This window comes from Meriones unguiculatus, chromosome 7 (genome assembly GCF_030254825.1).
Source record: "Meriones unguiculatus strain TT.TT164.6M chromosome 7, Bangor_MerUng_6.1, whole genome shotgun sequence".
In the NCBI taxonomy this organism is placed as follows: Eukaryota; Metazoa; Chordata; class Mammalia; order Rodentia; family Muridae; genus Meriones; species Meriones unguiculatus.
Genome location: NC_083355.1, coordinates 60,606,616 through 60,628,304, shown reverse-complemented (window position 1 = coordinate 60,628,304; position 21,689 = coordinate 60,606,616). Strand labels below are relative to the sequence as shown.

Genomic DNA, 21,689 nt, shown 5'->3' with positions numbered 1-21,689 from the left:
GGACATCACAGGCATGTGACACATGCCTAAGTCCCAAGCACTTGGGAGGCTGGGACGAGAATGATTATGCGTTTCAGGGCAGCCTGAGCTCTAAAGCAAGATTCTATCTCCCAAAAACAGTAACAAAAACAAAAACAAACAAACAAAAAAAATAGGTAGTTCCTGAGTTTATTTTGGTTCAACTTTATATAGCTTCCTTGTATAGAACACAGTACATTTGGTGAAAACTACATTTGAATTTGATCATCGTGTTCTAACTGGGATATTTTCACCCTCAGTAGATGTATTGGGAGGTAACCCCCATTATAAGCTGAAGAGCATCTCTATCTAAATGGTTTTCAAGCTTTTTATTGGGGTGGGGGTATCTCACTCTGTAGCATAGGTTGACTGCCTTAAAGTCACCGCAGTCCTCCTGCTCCAGCCGTCTAAGCATTGGGCTTGCAGGCATGTGCCACCATACCCAGATAATGCCTTCGTTCTTATGTACCAAGGTGGTTCAGAAACATGCCCTAATTATTTTAAATTATCCCACATTTTATTTCCTACAATGACTTTCTCTAAGGCCCTTTCTCCTGTTTCAGTGTTGGCTCCTTTATATAAATAAAAATAGTTTTAAAACTATGAAATTTTTTAAATGTTCAATTTCCTTTTAAGAATTATTGAAAATGGGGAGCATGTTTGTCTCAGTGCTGAATTATAATGAATTATGATTCTTTTCAACATTCATTCAGTATTTCCTTTAACAAATTATTCAAGAATAAATATTTTAAGAACAGTTTCTAGTTTTCCTTTCTGCTGATATTAAACTTTACCTGCTTATATATTGTACCCTTTTATTTATTTATTTTTTTTTTAAGACAGCTACTCACTGTGTAGCCCTGGCTAACCTAGAACTCATAGAAAGTGTCCTACCTTGCCAGGTGCAGTGGTGCATGCCTGTAATCCCAGCATTCAGGGAGGCAGAGGCAGGTGGATCTCTGTGAGTTTGAGGTCAGTCTGGTCTACAAAGTGAGCCCAGGACAGCCAGGACAACACAGAGAAACCCTATCTGGAAAAGAAGAAAGGAAGGAAGGAATTGTCCTGCCTCTGCCCTCCAGAGTGCTGGGACTAAAGGCATAGCCACCACATCTGCTACATTGTGCTTTCTTTGCCCCTTAAAAGTCAGATTAAGTGGGGACACAGGGACAAGTATGCTCACAACTGAAAGTGGGCTGTGGTGGGTGAGGAAGTGGGCTCAGTGGGTGAAGGACTCCAAGCACAAGCATGAAAACCCACCTTCCAATCCCAGAACAACGAATCTGAAGCAAGACAGTAGAATACAGTTGTGCCCAGTGCCCTTTCAGGAGACAGTGAGGGAAGACTCCAGAAACCCAGAAGCTTCCGGCTAATTAGCCTGATGTAAGCAGAGGGGAACAAGGAACATGTCTCAAGGTGGAAGGCATGAACTTTGTCTTCTAATCTCCCCACACAAGCACTGTGGCCCACAGACACCCACACATTGATTCGGTCAGCCAGTCAGCCTCGTTTTCACACACAGAGAGAGTGAGACAGTTTTTAAATTGACATTGGTGCTTTCCCCATTCTTCATCTCTTTCCTGGTGCTTATTCTGGTAAACTGCGTACTCCTAAAATAGTTTCTAGCAGGATCAGTAACATTTGTTATTCAAGGACTGGGAGATGGAGTCAGAAGAATTAGGAGTTCAAGATCATCCTTGGCTATACAGTGAGCTTTAGGCTCCTCTGGCTTACTTACAACGCTGTCTCAAAAAAAAAAAAACAAAGAAAAGAAATTCTTTCTGTTCCCGACCTTGAAGGGCAGACTCTGATGCTCTTCAGGGTTGCTGTAGCACTTTGTACAGTAGAGGTTGGGGGGATGTTTATGCTGCTTTAATTGTTCGTTTGGTGGTTAGGAACAGAGGCAGAGGCCATGAACTTTTATCATTGTAGTTTCAGTACCCACCACAGGTTCCAAAGCGATCTTACAAGGAGCGTGTATATTGACCAGTTGCTTCTAAGAACTTAAGTAGTGCTCAAGTTACAGCCACTTGAATTACAACTCTCAAATGTTCCTTCATTAGTCAAAATTTCTAAATAACGGTTTCTGTCAAAATTCTCCCTGTGAGAATATCCTCAGACTCTTGAGTGCAGAGACGACACCAACTCCTAATCCCCAAAGCTGCAGAGAAGTCACAGGCTGAGTAGAGCACATGCTGCCAAGAGAGCCAGAGGTTCCCTCCTCGGCGCTACGCCCTCCCTAGAGCTGCCATTGAGAGTGCCAGAACTTCAGGTTTATTTTAAAAGAAACCATCTGTAGGGTGCATTTTTCCCTGTATTTATTACATAAATCATTAAACCATAAAACTTAAGAGAAAAGTAATAGTAAAAATCTTTGTTTGTTTACAATTATAGTTTTCATAATGTATTATGCTTTATTCATTTTATGTATATGTTTGTGTGCATGAAAAACTTTCCATTTCTTTTAGTCTAATCATAAGTTACATTCTAGCTAAAAGTACAACCTACTGAATCATGACTTGGGATCAGTGATCACAAAACTAACAGTGAGGCTGGGCGTGGTGGGTTCACCCCTTTAATCCAGGCGCTTGAGAGGCAGAAATAGATGACCTACAGCGCAAGTTCTGGGAGAACCAGAGATAAATAATTGAGAGACCCTGTCTCAAAAAAAAAAAGTGAAAGTGTTCTTATTTCTCATAGTAAAAGCAGTTATAAGATTAAGAAAATTGTAGAGACTGAAGGTTATAACTTCTTTAAGGAAGACCAAATCCCCCCTTTAGTCTCTTTGCAGTTCAATAAAATGAAAATATTTACTGCTTAACAAACGCTTTCTTCATGTTCAGTGTTCTTATGTGAAAATAAATGAACAGCCCTCTGTACATACCACAAATAAGAAACATTGCCAGCATTATTACAGAGTCCTGACAGACGAGCGTAGCTATATTTGGGATGGCTGGATGCTCACTTTGTAGCCCAAACTATTTCCTACCGTGGTCTTGAAAACTTTCCTTAGACCAGGGCGTAGTAGAGTCCACCTGTAGCTGCAGAAGTTAGCTTGGACAGGGTAGAAACAGTGAAAGGAAAGGGGGGTGTGAAATCCGCACACACCAGTTTACAAAGATGTGTGCCAAACTCTAAACTAGACAGAAACAATATGGTTACATTGCTGATAGAGCAGGATTTGTTCAGAAGAGTAGATAAAAGAGTTACTTGAGATTTACAATTTCTAAAAGCTCATTAAAGCAATTTTACAGATATACTCCCTATATTTGCATATATTGCAAAGATCATTGGCCTTCATAAAAATATTGGACATACTTTTAAATAAATTTTAAGTTCAAGGAATGTGTAACAACATTTGTACCACTGTAAGAATGAAAATAAATAATTCTCTGCACAGATGTAGGGAGACCTTTGGGCAGCAGTGTATTTGAATTCTTTAAAGCCCTAATAGAACAAATAGGAGCAGATGGTGATATCCCCATGAACTGTAGAAAGGAGAATTCATACTTCTCTTTCCAGAGCCAGCCAGGATAAAACTGGGTTCATTTTCTTAACAGCCTGTCTTGAAACTTAAAATTAAAAGCAATTACTCAAAATGTCTACTAATGTAAACTTAATGAAGTTCAGCTTAGATTTAAACTATTTCTTTGTGACAGAACATATATAGTGCCCTTCATTATTTTCAGAATTGTAATATCCCTTCCCCTTTTCCGCTTTCCAGAAAGTGCAAGGATGGAGGATTACTGGGTAATTATATTGCTATGATTGCTGCACCTGTGTGGGTGAGGCACAGGTGTGAGTTTCTGTGTGTGTGTGTGTGTGTGTGTGGATGGGTAGCTGTGTGTGTGAGTTTGTGTAGGGATGGGTGTGTAGGTAGGTGTGTGTTTGATAAAGCTACTTCTATGTTAAAGATTCTTACCAGTTACAGTTCTCCTTTATCAAAATTTCAAGCTAATTTTACCTTGAGATATCTTAAAATTCACAACAAACACTTCTCTGAATTCAACTTAGATCTGCGCTTTAAATTAAATTTTAGTTCTGAATATCTTTGTTAGCTTCCCTTCACCTTTTTATCATCTTACTCATTTTAATGTTTTAATTTTAATACCATTGGCAGCACTCACTCGCAGTAGGAATATAGCTTGAGTTATCCTCTTTTTGCTAGCCACTGCGTTTGTGTATGCCACTCAATTTATAGGTTCTAATAACTTCTCCCAAGAGAGCTGCCTCTGTAAGAGTCTGACCAGCTGTGGAGATACAGGCATTCACTGCTTTAAGCATTCCCTGGTAAGCTGCAGATGCTAAGGCTCCTCTTGAGAGACTTAAGATCATTGCAATTGCAGGCGTGCCTTGCTGTGGATCCAGGAGGAGTAGAAGTTGTCACATCTCCTAGTTGTGGTTTCTAAACCAAAAACTGGCGGTGTGTGTATGGTAGCTTGAGATGGTTTGTCTTTAAATGATTTAACTTGGCTGCAACCAACTTAGAGAAACTACAAGAGCATTTACTTTTAGAAGGGGGGTTACGTTAGGCTGTAGGTACTTACCAAGCCAACAGTGTTTTCTGAAGTGAACCCACAGAAAGGAAAGGTCAGGGTTAGTCTGTGCTAATCCGTGCTAAGTGCTGCAGCGTCACACTTAAAAACTCACTCCTTCACGTAGACGCAGACAGCTCAAAGTTAAGAAGCCTGTTTTCATTAAGGAAGATTTATTGACATTTTATTAAGTACATTGTATTTTATATAAAATTAAAATGTTGCATGTCTAGAAAACCTTGTTTCACAGGACTGTGCTATGGGTTAGGGTTCTTCCAGTTTATAACCCTTTTATATGGCACAATAGATCACCCTTCAGTGTACTTGATTTACAGATTTTTTTTTTTGCCTTGATAAATTTGGCACATTGAAGCTATCCTCCTTGTTTTAAAAATATTAACATTTGCCTTTTCTGCCTAGTTTTTTTTTTTATGTAAACTCTAAATATAATAAGATAAAGTAAAATATTTCATTTATAGGCTCTCTGAAAGTAGAGCATTTTCAAAGCAGGTAGGTGTCTCCACCCTACTTTTCATGAAGCGTTTTACCCATTCAAGCAGACTTTTAAAAACAGCTTGTTTTGATAGCAGACTGTTCTCCTGTGGGCCTTCAGCCTTTGCTTCCTGGCAGCACCTTTGGTGCGAAAAGAGAGTGATCAATTGGGAGACTATCAGTGCCAGCATGCATAGAGTGATAAGTTAACACACCACTGGGAATTTCTAGGGCCCACCAAGATACTTCACTTCTAATGTGCTAACAAGCTCACTTTTCTACCTCTTGCCTCTTCAGTTATTTTTTTTCTCAGAAGAGCTTAGAAGTTGAGTGCATCAGGCATAATGAAAAGCTCTGTAGGAGGGAGAAGCAATAACCCCATTTTTCCCTTTTCAGCCAAATAGAAAATTAGTTTCTGGTAATACACAAAGGCCAGTATTTTTTGTACAAGGGGCACTGCTGTGAATCAAAGGACTCTATTAACTGCAGAAAATTCGGCAGCTGTGAATCTCCCCCAATGAAAAAAGTACTTTCCAACAAGTTGTGAGATATGTGGTATTATTTAGATTGAACCGTCAGTTTCGTCCTCTTCCATTTAGAACCCTATATCTTCTTTTTAAATGTGTGAGGTTACTTTTCTATGTTAAATTTGCCTCTAGAAAATGTCTGCCCCCCTTCCATAAAATCCTTTACCACCCATCATTTTAGTACAACATCCTTATCCTGTTGCTACATATTTCATAAGTAAAATTCTTTTGGAGTTCAACCACAGTGTGCAGAATTGAAAATAATAAATTATAAAGAGGTAGAGCACAGGTTATTTCAATAGTTGAAGCAAAAACATAAATTGTAATCCAAGAAGATAGTGTACAAGCCATTAAAAGGGCAAATGATCCATTAAAGTCAAGTCCCAATGAGCACTCAGTCTTGCCTCTGACCAGCAGACTTTTTGCTACCAATTAATAAACTTTTGCAAATGTAACTGGCCATGATATCACCCATTAAATTAGCAGTTTAAATTATCTCCCAAGTGATCTTTACTAGTTTGAGTTGTAATTCCTAGAATTATAGAACGAAATATTGAATTGTAATTTTTAAAAGAGAATAAGAAATTTTAAGATGGAAAGACTAAAATGTCTTTTGGGTTGGAGAGTGAGTGGAAAAAGAAAAACCAAAAAACCATGGGTGAGTTTTTGCTGCCCTATTTCAATGTCTTTTCATTGTCTCTGTTTAAGTGTCGACCTCGCGCACCAAGTACAGCAGGAAACTTAAAGCCTCAAGAAGAACGTTAGGTGCTCTCTCAGTTCAGGAGCTGTACGACATGAAGTCGGCATGTGCTTTTCCTGATAATTGTCTGCTGCTACCTGCTGCTCTACATTTTCACAGCCATTTCCATAGTTGCTTTCATGAACAACAGAAATATTCTCTCCCTTTCTTGCCCTTTCTATGCTTACAGCACAATCAGACCTGCTGAAACAGGAAGCCTGGAGTGGGTTGTTCAAAAGCAACAACACTTCGAGGTACTGGTTGCTTGTCAATAATATCAGGGAATAATATGTGGTGAGAGGAAAGTCCAGTCTCTCTCTGTCAGTGTCAGGGCCCTGTAGATGCTTTGTTGGACAGGATGTAGGAGTCCCGTGGACTCTTTGCAAATATTACTGCTTGTTTCAGTGTTGTAATTGACACACAGATTCAGCTATGCATTTATCTTAACTGCATGAAGTTATTTGAGGATTATAGCAACAGTAGTCTTTCATTCAAAATGGGAACAATTGTTGAGAAAATACAGGGATTTTAAAAAATGAAGATATGCAGGAATTCCACAATAAGTCTTTACAAATAAAAAAAAGGAGAAATTGGGACATAGTATTTTAGTCAGCAGTGTGATTTTATTGAATGGCGTTTGAGAGTAAATCTGCAGATGAAAGTTGATTAACAAGATAAGATGGGTCCAGGCTGGCCAGCTGTTGTTGAATCTTTTCTCAAACTGTTCTAATAATAAATAAATATTATAATTATTCTCTAGTAAACCTCCTATTAAACTATCATTCGGGAAAAAAAAAGAAAAAAAAAACTATCATTCGTCATGGAGTCAGGAGAAATAAACGTCCGCTAAGTACATCTTTATACTTTTAAAGGGAGCTTTTGGTCCTGTGCAGGGCAGCGGGCGGCTCCCTGAGTAAAGATGCGCTATGGTGGACCTCTTGTAAGATTTGCTTGTTCACAGTGTGCTGCATCTCAGTTCATCCTTAACGAGGGGATCAGCTATGAGGAGAGGGCGCGGTACCTGCAGACGATTGTGCAGCACCACCTGGAGCCAACAGCATTTGAAGACTTTGCCGCACAGGTTTTCTCCCCAGCCCCCTGCCATCACTTACCTTCTGACCCAGGTAGGAGGAAAGGAAAGAACTGATTACTTGTCACAAACCCAAAATGCAATACCCTTTTCTTAAAGCTTGGTTGAATAAAATTCTGATCATTTACATATATTACTCATGACTGTTTGAGTTTGGCCTGTAAGTTTAATTTGTTTTCTTTTATTTGCATGTGGTTTCTTAAAAATCCAGTGATCTTCATAAAAGTACATGATCCACATCTTAACCCAATCACTGGCTCTTGCTTTTCATGCGATTCTGCCTTATCTGCAGAGGGGACTTTAGAGGATCAAATTGTGTGGCCTAGGATACATTGTCATCATCCCTAACTTTACATACGAGTAAAGCTAAACCAGCCTAGATGTAGAAGCATTTATTACAGCAAGTTATGTGGTAATATTTGAAGATTTTAAAAGGGTACTGCATTAATACAGTTAACTAATTTTAAAGAAATCAGAAAAAAATGACTCATGGCCTTCCTATTCTATAATATCTTGCACTCCTTATGATTGTTTCATTTATTTTCCCTCTTTAGATCATTAAGTATCAGTTCTGTTTATCTGAAGGTAAGACAAAGTATCAACCAAAACACCTTCTGTTCTCCCGTTTCCTTTTTTCAGAATTAACAAGCTTTGTGCTTGTAACTCAGACAGTAAGAAAACTTAACACTGCCCTGGTTCATACTAAACATTTCAGAAGTTGTCACTAAATCTTCTTCCCAGAATTATACTAACTAACCCGGTCTGCATGAAGCACTAACATGGCTGGGGGATAAAGCAACTAATGCCAGGACTCCTTGACTAAAATTAGTTATACCTTGTTGGATTGACTTTCTTGTTTGTTTCTCAGCATGAAAAAGTAGCTCTATCAAACTGACATTGTGTGTCTTTGTGGTTTTGCAATGCATTCTATTGTCACCAGATATGTGAAGTCACCTGTTGGCTCTTCTCTGTGCACCTTGCACTACACTAGGCACCTGAGATCCAGCAGTGAGTGTTGGTGGTGTCCAAGAGAGGCACAGAGAGCACAGTAGGGACCTGACCACAGTAAACTGCTTCTCACTCTCCTTATGTCACATACATTTTTATATCAGATAAGTTTAAATTCACAGCACACTCTTTTAAACCTAATTTGTTTTTTAATAATTTATTTAATTTTATTTTATGTGCATTAGTGTAAAGGTGTCATATCCCTTGGAATTGGCATTACAGACAGTTGTGAGCTGCCATGTGGGTGCTGGGAATCGAACCTGGGTCCTTTGGAAGAGCAGACAGTGCTCTTAACCACTGAGCCATCTCTCCAGCCCCACCTAATTCATTTTTAAAGAAAATTATAATTTTCAGTTGAGGTTTAATTAATGAAATTATAGCTTTTCTTCCACTAATGATTAATTTACCATCAGAAAAATAATCATATCAAGCAACTCAGAAACCTTTGAACTAATATAAAATCCTACCAAAGAGAAAATAAGATAAGAAGTATAAGATTCACTTTCATAGATAGGCACTACATAAAACTAATCATTTTGGCATTAAGATAAAAAGGTAAAAGAAGGGTATCAAATTCAGGAACAGCAACATGTAAATCACTTATGTATACCCGGGCATTGTCATTCTTAAAGACCATCTTATAAAGTGTAAGGCTATATTAAAGAAATAGGAATAATACTTGTGTGTCTCATGATGTCGACAAGTTTTATGACCAGAAAATTCTGGTAGGCCTCCTGAGCTCACTCTCCACTTCTGCTTACAAATGCTGTTCCATTTCTGTTCTTATCCACCAGCCAGAATCGTTAGTGGTTGTCGCCTTAAAGTGATTCTCATGGTTTGTGTGTTTCCTGCACATTGAGCAGGTGCACACATAGGAAGTAAGTGATATTTTGAGATTTGGAGACATCAGCACAGGATGGTGTTACAATTGTCATCTAGAGCTTCATTGTTAATGTCTCAGTGTTTTTGTGAATTCATTCAACAAGATACTTGATCGAAACAGTAATAAAAAATGTTAATTTAAACATGGGCCTACAACTCTTCAAGTTAACCTTTAAAAATTGCCTATACTTTTAAGACCATTAGAGACATGCACTCCAGTTTCATAAAAAGGTGTTCTACCTGTGAATGACATATGTCAGTATTTCACACTTGTAATAGTTATGATAAATTTTTATCAGAATGGTACTCAGGTCAACACAATAAAAACCATAGTTATAACGCAGAGTATCTGAAGAATAATTTTTCTCCTATTTATTTTAACTATTCATTTTCCTGTCATTTTTACAAACTGTTATATAGAAAACTATCTTTTAAGCTTTAAGTCAAAATGAGAAACTGAAATAAGCCACATAACAATTTGGACCTGCTACTTTGCAGGAATAAAAAAACATAGTGTGATATTTATTGAATTTTTTTTTTTTTTGGAGACAATCTTAATATATAGCTCAAGTGAGCTTTGAACTCTTCTGAGCCACTAGGATTTTAGGCTGCACCAGCCAGCTAAATTCATTTTTTTATCATAAAGTTGGTTTGCCTCATTTAGGAAATGGATTATTGCTATTGATAATCAACTTTAGATATCCTGTGTATATAAAACAATACTAGTCAATAGTAATATACTTGAAATTATATCTTTTAAAAATGCTAATATGCAGATTATATTCCTTGTAGCAGCCCTGTAATATACTGTATTCTACTTTATTTAGACTCACTGGAATAATACCCCCCCAAAAAAAAAACAAAAACAAAAACAAAATTCCTATATTCTTAAAGGACTGGAAGAATAGCCCAGTGGTAGAATGTATGTTTACCAGACTCAGGAGTCCTGGCTGAGCTCATTCCCTAATTGGGGAAAAAAAAAAAAGTTTATGTGTGTTTATATAACTCTGTTTATCTAAAAATTTCTGGTTAACCGTAATCTTCTAATACTGATGATTTAAATCTAAGAAGATTTTTCATGTAACTTTATTTAAATGGATGTGAAAGATTTCAGTGTACCATAATTGACCTATAAATTTCATAACTGTATTTGCTCAAAATGTGCTGTCTGTGGCACTAGACTGATAGCATGAGGGAAATTATTCTTATCCCTAAGGTCATTGAGGGAAATGCTGTGATGTCACGCTGTGTTGATCTCCCAGAACTACATTAAAACATTACTCAATTTTTCTTGACCTTTATTTTTTTAAGTTACAGGAAAAATTGTTTTATCTTTGTCAGGCATGAATGTGAAAAACATCAAAATTTTTGTGTATATATGTATATACACACACAAACAGTATATTTCTTCTAACTGTAGACTTGAGAATAAGATCATTCTTGTTCCTGGACAGATGACAGTGACAGTTCAGACATATACATATTTTTCCCTAATGTTACCTAGATTTTTCTGCTGTCTTGGCTTTTTTTGTAATAAAAAATTATAAAATGCTGTTAAGGAACAGAATCCTATTTTGCTGTGTATGATAAATACTTAGTTTGTCTTTCTCGATTTTTTAAAAACACCCCATAATTGTTCTAATGCTATGGATTCTCATCATATCTGGAATTTCGGTTTGTCTGGCACTACTTCTGTGCCTCTATTCCTGGTTTTTCAACAGCTTAGCTATCTAATTCTTTAGCAGTCACGGACCTGACTAATGACTTGATCATCTACAAGTATGCACATGAATGTATATACATATAGATACATCTATACATACACCACTTATATGATTATCTTTAGAAAACTTATGACAGGGTTAATCGAAAGGAAAATTAAAAATCAATCATTTAATTGTAAAAATCAATAAATTATGAAAATATGATTCAAATAAATTATGTCCTCAAAATCAGAAATAACTTAGAGTGAGTCTGAAGACCTAGAGCAACTTCCAGGCCTCTCATTCTAACCCCAGTCTTGCTGTTAATTCCCATGCTAGATGTTGTCATCTGTAGGTAGGTTCAGATGTGTGGCTGTCAGGTCTGTCTTTGTGAGCCTTTAAGGAGGACGTGTCATCAAAATTAGACATTGGTTTAGGTACTTTGAGCTCAGTATCAAAAGATGCATTTAAAAAAAAAATGTAAGTTTAAACTTCCCTACCAGTCATTGAAATAATCTAAAAGAAAGTATATTTTCTCCTTCATAAGATACTAATATAAAAACCTAAACAAATTAAAAGTGTAATCGGTTTCCTTCAGTATATTATAAATTTGTTTGATACTTTTAAAATCAGATTCCTGCTCAAATGTACATGTCAGTAGATTAGTCTGAATTTGTAGACAGGTAAATGTGCTCTGTTCAGTATCTTTGTCTTGGAAATTTGACTTTTATGTTATTAATCAGTAGATGAAACTGACTTAAATAGCATAAATTGTAGCAGTAGTGACTGGTTCGGTTTTTATATAGAACACTCATTTGGATATAAAACTTTTGTAGTGAAAATAATGAAATAATAATTGAGCATGGGACACTGCCCCTACTGCAGTCCGTGGTATGCGGACACTGTCATTCAGTCTTAGCAGTGTGTCTATGCAAGTTTAAAAGGTAAAAGAAATGATGTCTGGACCATCACCCACAGGGAGCGAGGCCGGCATTGCATCCCGACCCTGTGTGCCTTCGGGGCTCATGGTCCCAACATCACCATGATTCCATCTAGTCGGTTCTCAGCCCCTTGCTACTGCTATCGAGGAGGGAGGGAGTGACAGAGACAGAGAGACAGAAAGAAATTGATTACCCAATACCCATCACATTTACAACTCAGAGACTGTTAGACATTTGTGTTGGAGGGATCTACTTTCTCATTGAAAACTCCTTTAAAAAGAGTTTTAGGGTTGCCAGGGAAGATGGATGTTTTAAAATCAGACTAATCTATGTTTAAGTTGTAACCCTGACATTTATACCACATGAAGTCAAATCAGTCTGTGCTATGCCAGTTCTCTCATTCGTCAGGAGGAGGTAAAATGCAAGGAGCCTAATCTGGTTTATACAGGTCCACAGCAATAGTTTTTGAATAGCTTGAAATGAATCCACTTTGGTTGTCTGTATTTCTGTGCAGTTTGTTTTTAAATAATATCTTCCTTTATGACAGGTTAGGGGTCAGTCTATGTAATCTTAATCATTGACTCTGTAAACAACATTAAAAAGCAGTAGGTTTATTAGAATAATTGACCTTTAAGGCTGGTGTTTTATATATCAGAATAAGAGAGGATAAACCCTTTGATTTCTGAAAGCTAAACCTAAATGTATGTTGTAGATAGTCTCCACATTTGGATGGTTATATTTCATAGGTAATAATTTTTTTTTCAAAAATATGTCTCATTTCTACCCTTCCTTCCAAATCCTCATCTGTTCTGAGTCAAAGTCTTCTGTTTTCTGTAGTAGTTTTTTATCTAACCAGACTTACTTTATACCTGTTACACACCAGGCTCTTTGCTACAGAGTCATTAATCTCCACAAATTGACAAGGTAACTGTCATTGTCTCCATTTCACAAATAAGAAAATGTCCCCAGTCAGCTTGGCAAAGATTAAATAAAACAAGAGATGGGCTAGCAAAAGGCCTCAGCAGGTAAGGTGTTTGTCACCAAGCCTAACAACCTGAATTTGATCCCCAGGAACCGTATGGCGGAGGGAGAGAGCTAGCTCTCACAAGCCGTCTCTGCCTGCACTCTGCACCAGGCATGCATGCACTCTAGCGCGCACGGTGGGGGTGGGTAAATAAACGAATGTAACCACATCATTATCACTATAATAAAGCAAGAGACCAGAAGTCCCTAGCCCCATTTTTTTCTAACACATTCACATTGTCTTGTAGTTTGTCCAATTGAAGTTACTTTCAAATTTACAGTATTTTAAAGGCTTTATAAGCCAATAACCTCAGGGAATTTTAAAGTAGCCATGCTTGTCAGCAGATAGTACAGACTAAACCCAAATAAATTTTTAAAATCATTTATGTTCCCTTTTAAAATGTCTGTGGAGCCTCCCAAAGTCATATCGATGGTGTTATCTATGACAGTTTATTATACTCAGCATGCAGTATACCAGCTCGTACCAAAATGTAGACACAGTCTGTGGAGTGCCTTCTGTCGCGCACGGACAGGGGAGCCATGGGTACTTTTTAGGCTACCCTGGAAGATACGGAAGGACAAAAATAATTCAGTCATATCCTCATGACTCATGGAGTGTAAATCAATAATTAGGAAGGATAGGCTGTGATAGGAAATGGCAAGTGTGATCATATTCTTTACAAACCAAAACCAAGGCCTGCCTCCTGTGAGCTGTTATGGAGTGTGGCTGTGTGGAGTATATTCCATGTGTGTCATTCTCAGACTCTAAGCATGAGACCTACACCAGCCCTGCCTCCGTTTGTTTCATTGTAATTACATGCTGGAGATCTTAATGACTGGATTGTGAGGTAATAAGAAAGACATGGAAAGATTGCTGGTTTTGAGGAAAGTATCTTCTAAATAGAGAAGCAGGGTATTCCCCCAGATGCCCAAGGAAGGTCCTTCTTTACTGTTGTTAGAAAATAGTAAAAGAGCAGGGGCTAGAAAGATAACTCAGCAGCTAAAAGCACTGGTTGCTCTTCCAGAGGACCAGGGTTCAATTCCCAACACCCACATGGTAGTTTATATGTGCCTGTAACTCCGTTTCCGCAGGATTCCACACCCTCAAACAAACACATATGCAGGCAAAATACCAATGCATGTAAAAATTTTTAAAGTGGGGGGAGTGAAAAAACACTCATTCTCCCTGTCAAACCACCTTCAAGAGTGCTGGAGTTTCAACCAATAGAAACAGTTGATGAAAACATTTTGTTTTTCTCCAAAGACTGTTTGGTTTGAGGATGACAAATTAAGTAAAGAAATACTCTTGGTTTTTAGAGACAGGGTTTCATGTTTAACAGAGTCCTGGCTGTCCTGGAGCTCAGCTCTGTAGACCAGGCTGGCCTGGAACTCACTAACATCCACCTGTCTCTGCCTCCTGAGTGCTGGGATCAAAGGTGTGCGCTGCCTCGCCAGTCAGGAAATACTCTTTACTGGGATGCTTGAAAGCAGCACTCTTGAGTAAAAATTTCGTGGTGCTGTAAATGTCACATGTCTGTACTCTCCAAGATGGCAGCAGCTAACCAGGCCCTTGAATGTGGAGAGTACAGCAAAGAATGTAAATGTAAATGCTTAATTCTAATTACATAAAACTTAAACACTTGAATGTAGCTGTTATCTCATTACACTAAAGGCCTCATGAGTGAATCGTGAGACAGTACAGTGAACACACTAGACGGTAGACGTTTCTCGGCTCTCTCACAGACTTTTTTCCTGTTCTCTTTTCCTCTTTGAACTTGTTTTGTTAGTTGGTAAGTGTGACCCCTGGACTGGCAGAGCATTGGCCATTGTGGACCCTCCCCACCCTAGCTCATTGCATGCCAGTTGTGTTCATAATACAAGCCTGGTTGTTCTCTGTTGCTCAGGGAACTGGCGCCTGCACAGCCTCCCTCATAGCTCTCGCTCTCAGCTCTTCTGTTCTCAACTCTGCTCACCACTGCATTTCTTCCTTCACGGCAGAAAGGCATGCACTGCTAATTCTGTTCCCCCAAACCTCCGCTAGAGACACTGTCCTCGGGGTAACGGTGCTGGGAGGGAAGACCCCTCCTCACACTGCAGCACCAGGAAGCTCAGCTACTGCTGCTCGCTGGCTTTTCCCAGCCCGTGCACCGGGTTTCCCGATATGAGCTGTGGGCTTACATTCTCTGAATATTCTGGTCTGTGTCTCTGTGAGCCAGCCCAGATCATTGGGAAAAGTGAACTTGAGCAAAATACTTCCTGCTTTATTTTATCGGCCATCCTCCTCTCGGTTAGAAAGGAGATGTTGGAGAAGATACTTTGAGCGGGCAATACACGGGTATGAATGACAAGAGTTTCCCTTAGAAATGTGTACTTGTCCTTAAGCATAATTATACTGTTTGGTCTTTAAAAGTGCTTTGAAGAGTTCCTTGGGGGAATATATTTTTAAGATATCTCAGTAGGATCTATATTCCTTAAAGAACATTTTTGTTTTTCTTTTACAAATATGTATACCTTCAAATTTAAGCATGAGTATTTCATTACATAGAAATACTAGCATAATTTTCCCAAGCCCAGAGTATCAGGCTCTGGGAAAACTGCCTATAAATGACACAGGATTTTCCTATCTGGATTTGTTTTGCTTCTTTTAAAAATCTGTGTCTGCTAATTCTACTGTTAACTGTAAACATCTCAGCTAATGAACATAAAAGCATATGTCTGACAGACATTTTTTGAGGTCAGTTTGTCTTTTCTGACTAGCTTTCAAATGAAAATTCCTGTATTTTCCACCTCCCAAGAATTTGTCTGCTCCTTCCACAGCCCCCTTAAGTACCTAGCATGGTCTCCTGAGGACCTTCCTATTAGGAGGCAAGCATGTGGCGGTGTGGCGGACCTCTCTGCTGTCAGTGATAAGGCCGGTCTTCCTTCTCATTTCCCGTGCCCTTCCCTGCATGCTGGTGGTGCTTTGGATCCCTGCTCTTTCAGGCCCAAGGTTTTACTTGCCGCAGCTTTTTCCAGGGTGCTGGCTCTGGACACGATGATTGGTCGCTGTCTTTAATAAGATGACATGAACCACCAGCTCACAGGGTTTTGAATACATTAGTAAAGATTGGGGATCAAGTCTGGGATTTGCTTTTTCACCTCTAAAGTCCTCCTAAAGGGCTGGGACCCTGCTCCAGATTGTCAGCAGAAAGGTTGTCCCAGTGTGAGAGGCTGGGGTACTGATGTGCTCACTCTCTCCTACAGGACCCTACCCAGAGATTCCACCCAGTGACGCCCCCACAGCAGCGCAGGGAGACGGGGCCGACCTGGCCTCGCCAATGTCTCCTCGCTCTAGCAAAAGCCGCATGTCCATGAAGCTGCGTCGGTCCTCTGGCTCAGCCAATAAATCCTAAGGAGACAAACATCCCAGCAGTGATCAGCAGTGGCCACCCTGATCAGCAGTGCTGTTAACCCTTTCAGGCCTTATGTTTGTCGTAAGAGTCATGTTCCTTTCTGTACATTTATTTGAGAAAACACTGGACTTAAAGAAATGTTCAACTAAATATTTGGACTATTTATTTAGTTCAGTTTTTTTCCCCACACTCCAAGATGCCGTGTGTTGAGGGTCTTGTTTTATTACACACTTCACCTTCCTAGATAATCATGTCTAAGTAGTACTACCTTCGAGTTCATGTTAAACCAAAATATAATTGGACAGATAGTCTTGTGTTATTTATTGTGCCTCATTACAACTTTATGATTCAATAAATACAAAGTTGTTACTGTTGTAACTTTTTGGTAGTACTGGGAATATAAGCCAGCATCCCCAGACAGTGTAGAGCACATTGTCCTTGATAGCCAGCCCTGCAGATGTACGCTGACGTAAGCATTTAGAGAGTTAGAGCAAAGCTGCACATCTCTTTGCACATAGGATGTGTACAGACTGTTAATGTTACAAACAGGATCACTCTAACAGCCCTGCAGCAGTCAGATTCCAACTGAAATTACATTGCTTAACTTTTTCTTCCCAAGTCAGTGTCTCATTTCTCAGCCGTGCAAATGATGACACAACATACTCAATAACTAGGAAAATCACTGCTGAACTTTGATTTCTGTTTAGCTCCCAAACAACTTGTTCGGCTTTTTTAGGTGGTATCACTGTTAAATGCTATTTCTGTTTCGAGGCAAAGGTCCTTCCTTTATTATTGACCAATTTATTCTGGTGTGTCTGTGTACTTTAAGTACCAAAAAAAGGTGGTGGAGAGAAGGGTGGAAATTTTTTCTTTTACAAATGTTTCGCTCAAATTATGTGTATTGTTAAAAAAGCAAAGGGAACATGGCCCAGGGTCTAGGTTAAAGCTAACGTTTCAGCGCTGAACTGGCTGCGGGTGCAGGGTGGTTCTTGTAGTAGATAAGCCAGCCCTTTGTTTAGCATGGGCATCTCCTAAGGAAATGTAGCATGACTGATACCAACTGCATGTGTATATACATCAGCCTGACAAACCACGGAAGAGTAATTATGTATCATTCATGTAGTGTCCACAGATTTGTAATGAGACAAAAAGATGACATGGTATTTAATAAAACAAAATAAAAATATTCTTCCCACTTCCCGTCCGTGACCGTATTGTCTTTCATGTGTTTTCAGACTTTAAAGCAGCAGGTCTGTGTAATGCCCCTATGGTATCATAGCTAATCATGAAAAAGAAACATTCGTAAACATAAATGCATTCAGAAACAGCTCAGTGCGCTATCTCAGAGGGCCTGGCCAGAAACTTGACCAAAATCAGTGTATCTATTCCAGGGCGCTTGATTTTTTTACATTTTCAGCATTTTAAAATACATTTTCAGGAATAAAACTTTCTACCAAAAATTTCTAAGCAAATTCTTAGAGTTCCTATGTACTTTTTATGAAAACTCATGCTTATAAATAAAAACAGTCAAATGAGCAGAGGGATCCTGTAGGAGTATGATTAAACAGTGTACAGAGTTTCCCACAGCCACCAGGAAGCATTTTTCAAAGGAAAATCAAATTTAACTCCTTCCATGTTTCTATTGGGTTGATAATGGTTAACGAGATGGAGCGAAAGTGTTGACTTGAAACAATGAAACTAATTAGCACCATTTCTATCATTCCTGTCATCTCCAGGTAGCAGTGTCGAGTAGATTTTTTTAAAAAAGAATACTCATTCTATTTTCTGTTGTGTTTACTGGGGAGGGGGGGGTTGCAGAGTTAGGGAAAAAAGCATTCACGCTCTCTCCTCCATGGAGCTGCAGTCTGCAGCTAGACTTCAAAGGAGGAGTTCTTACTGGATTTCAGCACCATTATATTCATTTGCAAGATATAATATCTCCTCCCTTTGTATTCTGTCATAATCGGCCCTTGAGACTCTTCAAGTAAAACACTGGTAATGGGGAGGTAAGAAATGTGCCTTTGAAACTACACTGTGTTCAGCCGTTTTCTTAAGACAGAATAAACAAGCATAGTCCACGTACATTTATTTGCGGAACCATCTTACAAATCTGTTTGTCAAACATCGCTCAGCCAGTGTCCCAGACTCTGGCTCTTGAAAGAATAGATACATAATATACACTGACTATGATTTACAACAAGAAATTTAAAAGTTGCTCCTGAAAAGAAAATATAAAATATTGAGTGACTTGACATTCAGTAACATCTTCCTTAAGTTGAACAGTTTACGATGAAATATGCAGATTTACAGCATGATCGCTACATAATTTAAATGAAGTATTGATAAAACATTCAAACTTTAGGAGTGATTGTAGTATCCCGAAAAATGTTTTGAAAAGAAAAATGTTAAGTAGCTCGTCCTGGATGCAGCACGTAAAATAGGTGACACTGAGGGGACACACCAGGCCCTTCCCGTTAAGCTGCACCTTCCCCCCCTCCGGAACCTAATTTAAAAAAAGGACTAATGCGTTCAATTGAGGGAAGAAAGTTCCAGCGACGCTATCACACCAGACAGCAACCTCTGCGAGTCTCCTGTCCATCTACACGGTCTAAACCTTCCTTCCCTGAAAGCTCGGCATCAGCTTGATTCACAGGGTAGACGAGGCAAGAAATCTGACCCATTTAAAAAGAAACGGCCTAAGTGAGGTGCCTGTGATAGCCAGAGAAGAAACATTGGCGACCACCACTGTAGGTGGGAGCTCGTGTAGACAGACTTGCTATCACCGCGACTTTCCATAGGAACTACAAACCACACAGGATTCATCCACGGGTCTCCAGCGTTCTCCAGGAGGGGAAATGCTACGGCGGGGGTGGGCGCTGAGGACCTGGAGCTGCCAGCTTTGGTCATGAGAACGATTGCAGCAGATACATACCTGCTCTAGAGCGGGGTTTTACATCGCTGCCCTCTCCCCGGGTGGGTCGTGACGGGGGCGGGGGTAAGAGGGCCGGCCTGGGAAGGGGAGGAAGCTGCAAGACGAAGAAAGCCCCTCGGGAGTTCCCGCATTGGTTCCTCCAGGCCAGGCCTGGGTCTCAGCAGCCGGGCCTCAGCGGCATCTGCAGCAGCAGCACCTGCCGGCTTTCTGAGGGGTGGCACTTGTTGATGTGCCGGGTCAGGCCCGGGGAGCTGAAGAACGTGGACGGGCAGTGCTTGCACGAGAAAATCTGCTGAGCGCCGCCGTCGGGTGCGCCTCCGGGGCCCGCTTCCGGGGGAGCCCCGACCAAGGCGGGCAGCAGCAGCTCCTCGCGGACGGCGTGCCACAGCCGGTGCTTCTCCCGGACGTCGGCGGACGGGCAGTGGGCCCCGCACAGCGGGCACGCGAAGGCGAGCGCGGCCGTGCGCTCCGGGCCGAAGCTCGGGGCTGGAGCGCGGCCCGGGCCCGCCTCGTGGGTGCCCAGGTGCTTGCGCAGATAGGCTTGGCGGCGGAACTTTTTGTGGCAGTACGGGCACACGAAGACCTCGGAGGCGGCCCCCGCGTCGGCGCCGCCCGGCCCGGGCCCGCGGCGCCCGAGCAGCAGCTCGGGGTAGGGGCCGTGCGGCCGCGCGGCGCTGTCCGGGTGCTGAGCGTCGCCGGCGCTGTCCCGCGCCTGCGGGTGCTGAGCGTCGGTCCGCGGCCGGCGGCCGTTCTCCTTGCCCGCCGCCAGGGAGGGCTCCGGGGGAGGCGGCGGCGCGGGGGCCGCGGGACGGGGCTTGTGCCAGCGACGGTGGGAGGCGAGGTTGGCGGGGCAGCTGAAGACCTTGTCGCACTCGGGGCAGCGGTACTCGACGCGCACGATGCGGGAGCAGCGGTGCTGGGCCAGCGCGAAGGGGTCGGCGTAGCGCTGCTTGCACAGCTGGCAGATGAACTCGCCCAGCGGCGTGCGCTCGCCGCCCGGGGCCCGCGCCGGCGCCCCCGGCTCCTCCTCTTTGATCTTCAGGCCGAGCACCGGGGACGTGGTCACCTCGTCGGCGAAGCTCAGCCTCCTCGCCGCCTTGGGCTTCCTGACGGCCGCGGGCGGCGGGGCGCAGCCCGGGGCGCCCTTGCCGCGGCGCTGGAGGCCGTGCGCGGCGGGCGCGGGCCCCGGGACGGAGACGGGCGCCCGCGGCGGCCCCGACTGCTCCCCGGAGGCGGCGGCCGCGGGCGGCGCGGAGCAGAAGGCGGCGGCGGCGGCGACGCCGGGGAAGGACTCGGCAGAGACGGGCGAGCGCAGGCAGCGCTCCAGGAAGGCGCAGCGCAGCTCGGGGCCCGCCGGCCTCGCGGGGCTGGGGCCGTCGCCGCCGCCGCCCGCGCCCCACTCGGCGCCGTCCCGCGCGGCCGCGAGGCGGGGGGACCCCGGGGGCTCCCGCGGCGAGGCCGGCGCCGCCAGGGGGCCCGGCCCGGGGAGGAGCGGCTCGGCCGGGCGCACGCGGTACGAGCTGCCCGAGCGCCTGGTCCGCTTCACTAGGAAGCCCCGCGGCATGGTGGGGCGCGGGCGCGGGCGGGCCCCGGAGCCAGCCGGCTGGGCCGGGGTGGGCACGCGCCGGCCGGCTTTATAGCTGAGACGCCGCGCCGGGCCCCTCGGCCGCGTCGGCCAATCAGGAGTGGGAGCGGGTCCCGGGGCGGGGCCTCGGCCGGCCGGGCGCGGGACGGAGGCGCGGGAAGCCGGCGGGCGCCGCGGGGCTGCGGGCGCCCGGGACGGCCTCGGGGGCCGCGCGCCCTCCGCCCGCCCCGCGCCGGGCGCGGCAGGCCAGGGCAGGGGCGGCCGCCGGGGCCCGGACCGCTCGGCCCTCCGCCGCGGGCAGCCGCCCCCGCCGCCCCGCGCCTGCACTTGACGGCGGGAGCCCGGCCGCCATCCAGTATCGATCGGGACGCGCGCGCCTGTGACACTATGAGGCTTCATCTGGGGAGAAGGGCTCTCGGCGCTGCAGATCGTGCGCGCTGGCACACCTCGGGAGCTCAGGGCGCCGCGCGGGGCGGGCGCCGAGCTCTCGGCTGATAAGTGCCCCCTCCCCTGGGGGAAGAGGAGCCGCGAGGGGAAGGGATCTCATTTTCGACCGTCCTCACATAAAGTGGTTTCTCGGCTCACACTTTCCACTTAAGCTTTCCGGAGACATGACTTAATGCCTAACTGGCCTGTTTAGCATGGAGGAGATTGAGTGAGAAATGCTAGTGGAATTGGCATTACATCTGCTTCCCTGTACATGACAAGACACCGTGCAAAAGATGCGCGGAAGACCAGACTCAACAAATCACCGCCTGGCCCCGCGCCGCCGGCCAGGCGCTCCGTGGTTGTGGTTAAGACCCGGAGGAGATGTGTAAGTTTGTG

The 21,689-nt window shown here is 43.0% G+C and overlaps 2 protein-coding genes across 9 annotated transcripts in view; one reads left to right on the top strand and one right to left on the bottom strand.

Annotated features, from left to right (window-relative positions):
* The window catches only part of Ralgapa1 (Ral GTPase activating protein catalytic subunit alpha 1), a 245,380-nt gene extending 227,833 nt beyond the window's left edge, over positions 1 to 17,547 (top strand). For 4 of the 8 annotated variants that reach the window (XM_060387516.1, XM_060387510.1, XM_060387514.1 and 1 more), the window contains 2 exons: positions 7,308 to 7,432; positions 16,199 to 17,547. In XM_060387516.1, the coding sequence (XP_060243499.1) occupies positions 7,308 to 7,432; positions 16,199 to 16,347 (274 nt within the window). In that variant the 3' untranslated portion in view covers positions 16,348 to 17,547. Of the gene's footprint in view, positions 1 to 7,269; positions 7,433 to 7,952; positions 7,984 to 16,198 lie in introns of all 8 variants that reach the window. The other 4 variants (XM_060387517.1, XM_060387515.1, XM_060387511.1 and 1 more) reach the window with 2 other exon arrangements.
* A 1,759-nt stretch (positions 17,548 to 19,306) lies between these two features.
* On the bottom strand, positions 19,307 to 20,843 carry Insm2 (INSM transcriptional repressor 2). Its single transcript, XM_021659125.2, has one exon. The coding sequence runs from the start codon at positions 20,841 to 20,843 to the stop codon at positions 19,437 to 19,439; it is 1,407 nt and encodes a 468-aa protein (XP_021514800.2). The 3' UTR covers positions 19,307 to 19,436.
* Positions 20,844 to 21,689: the final 846 nt, after the last annotated feature.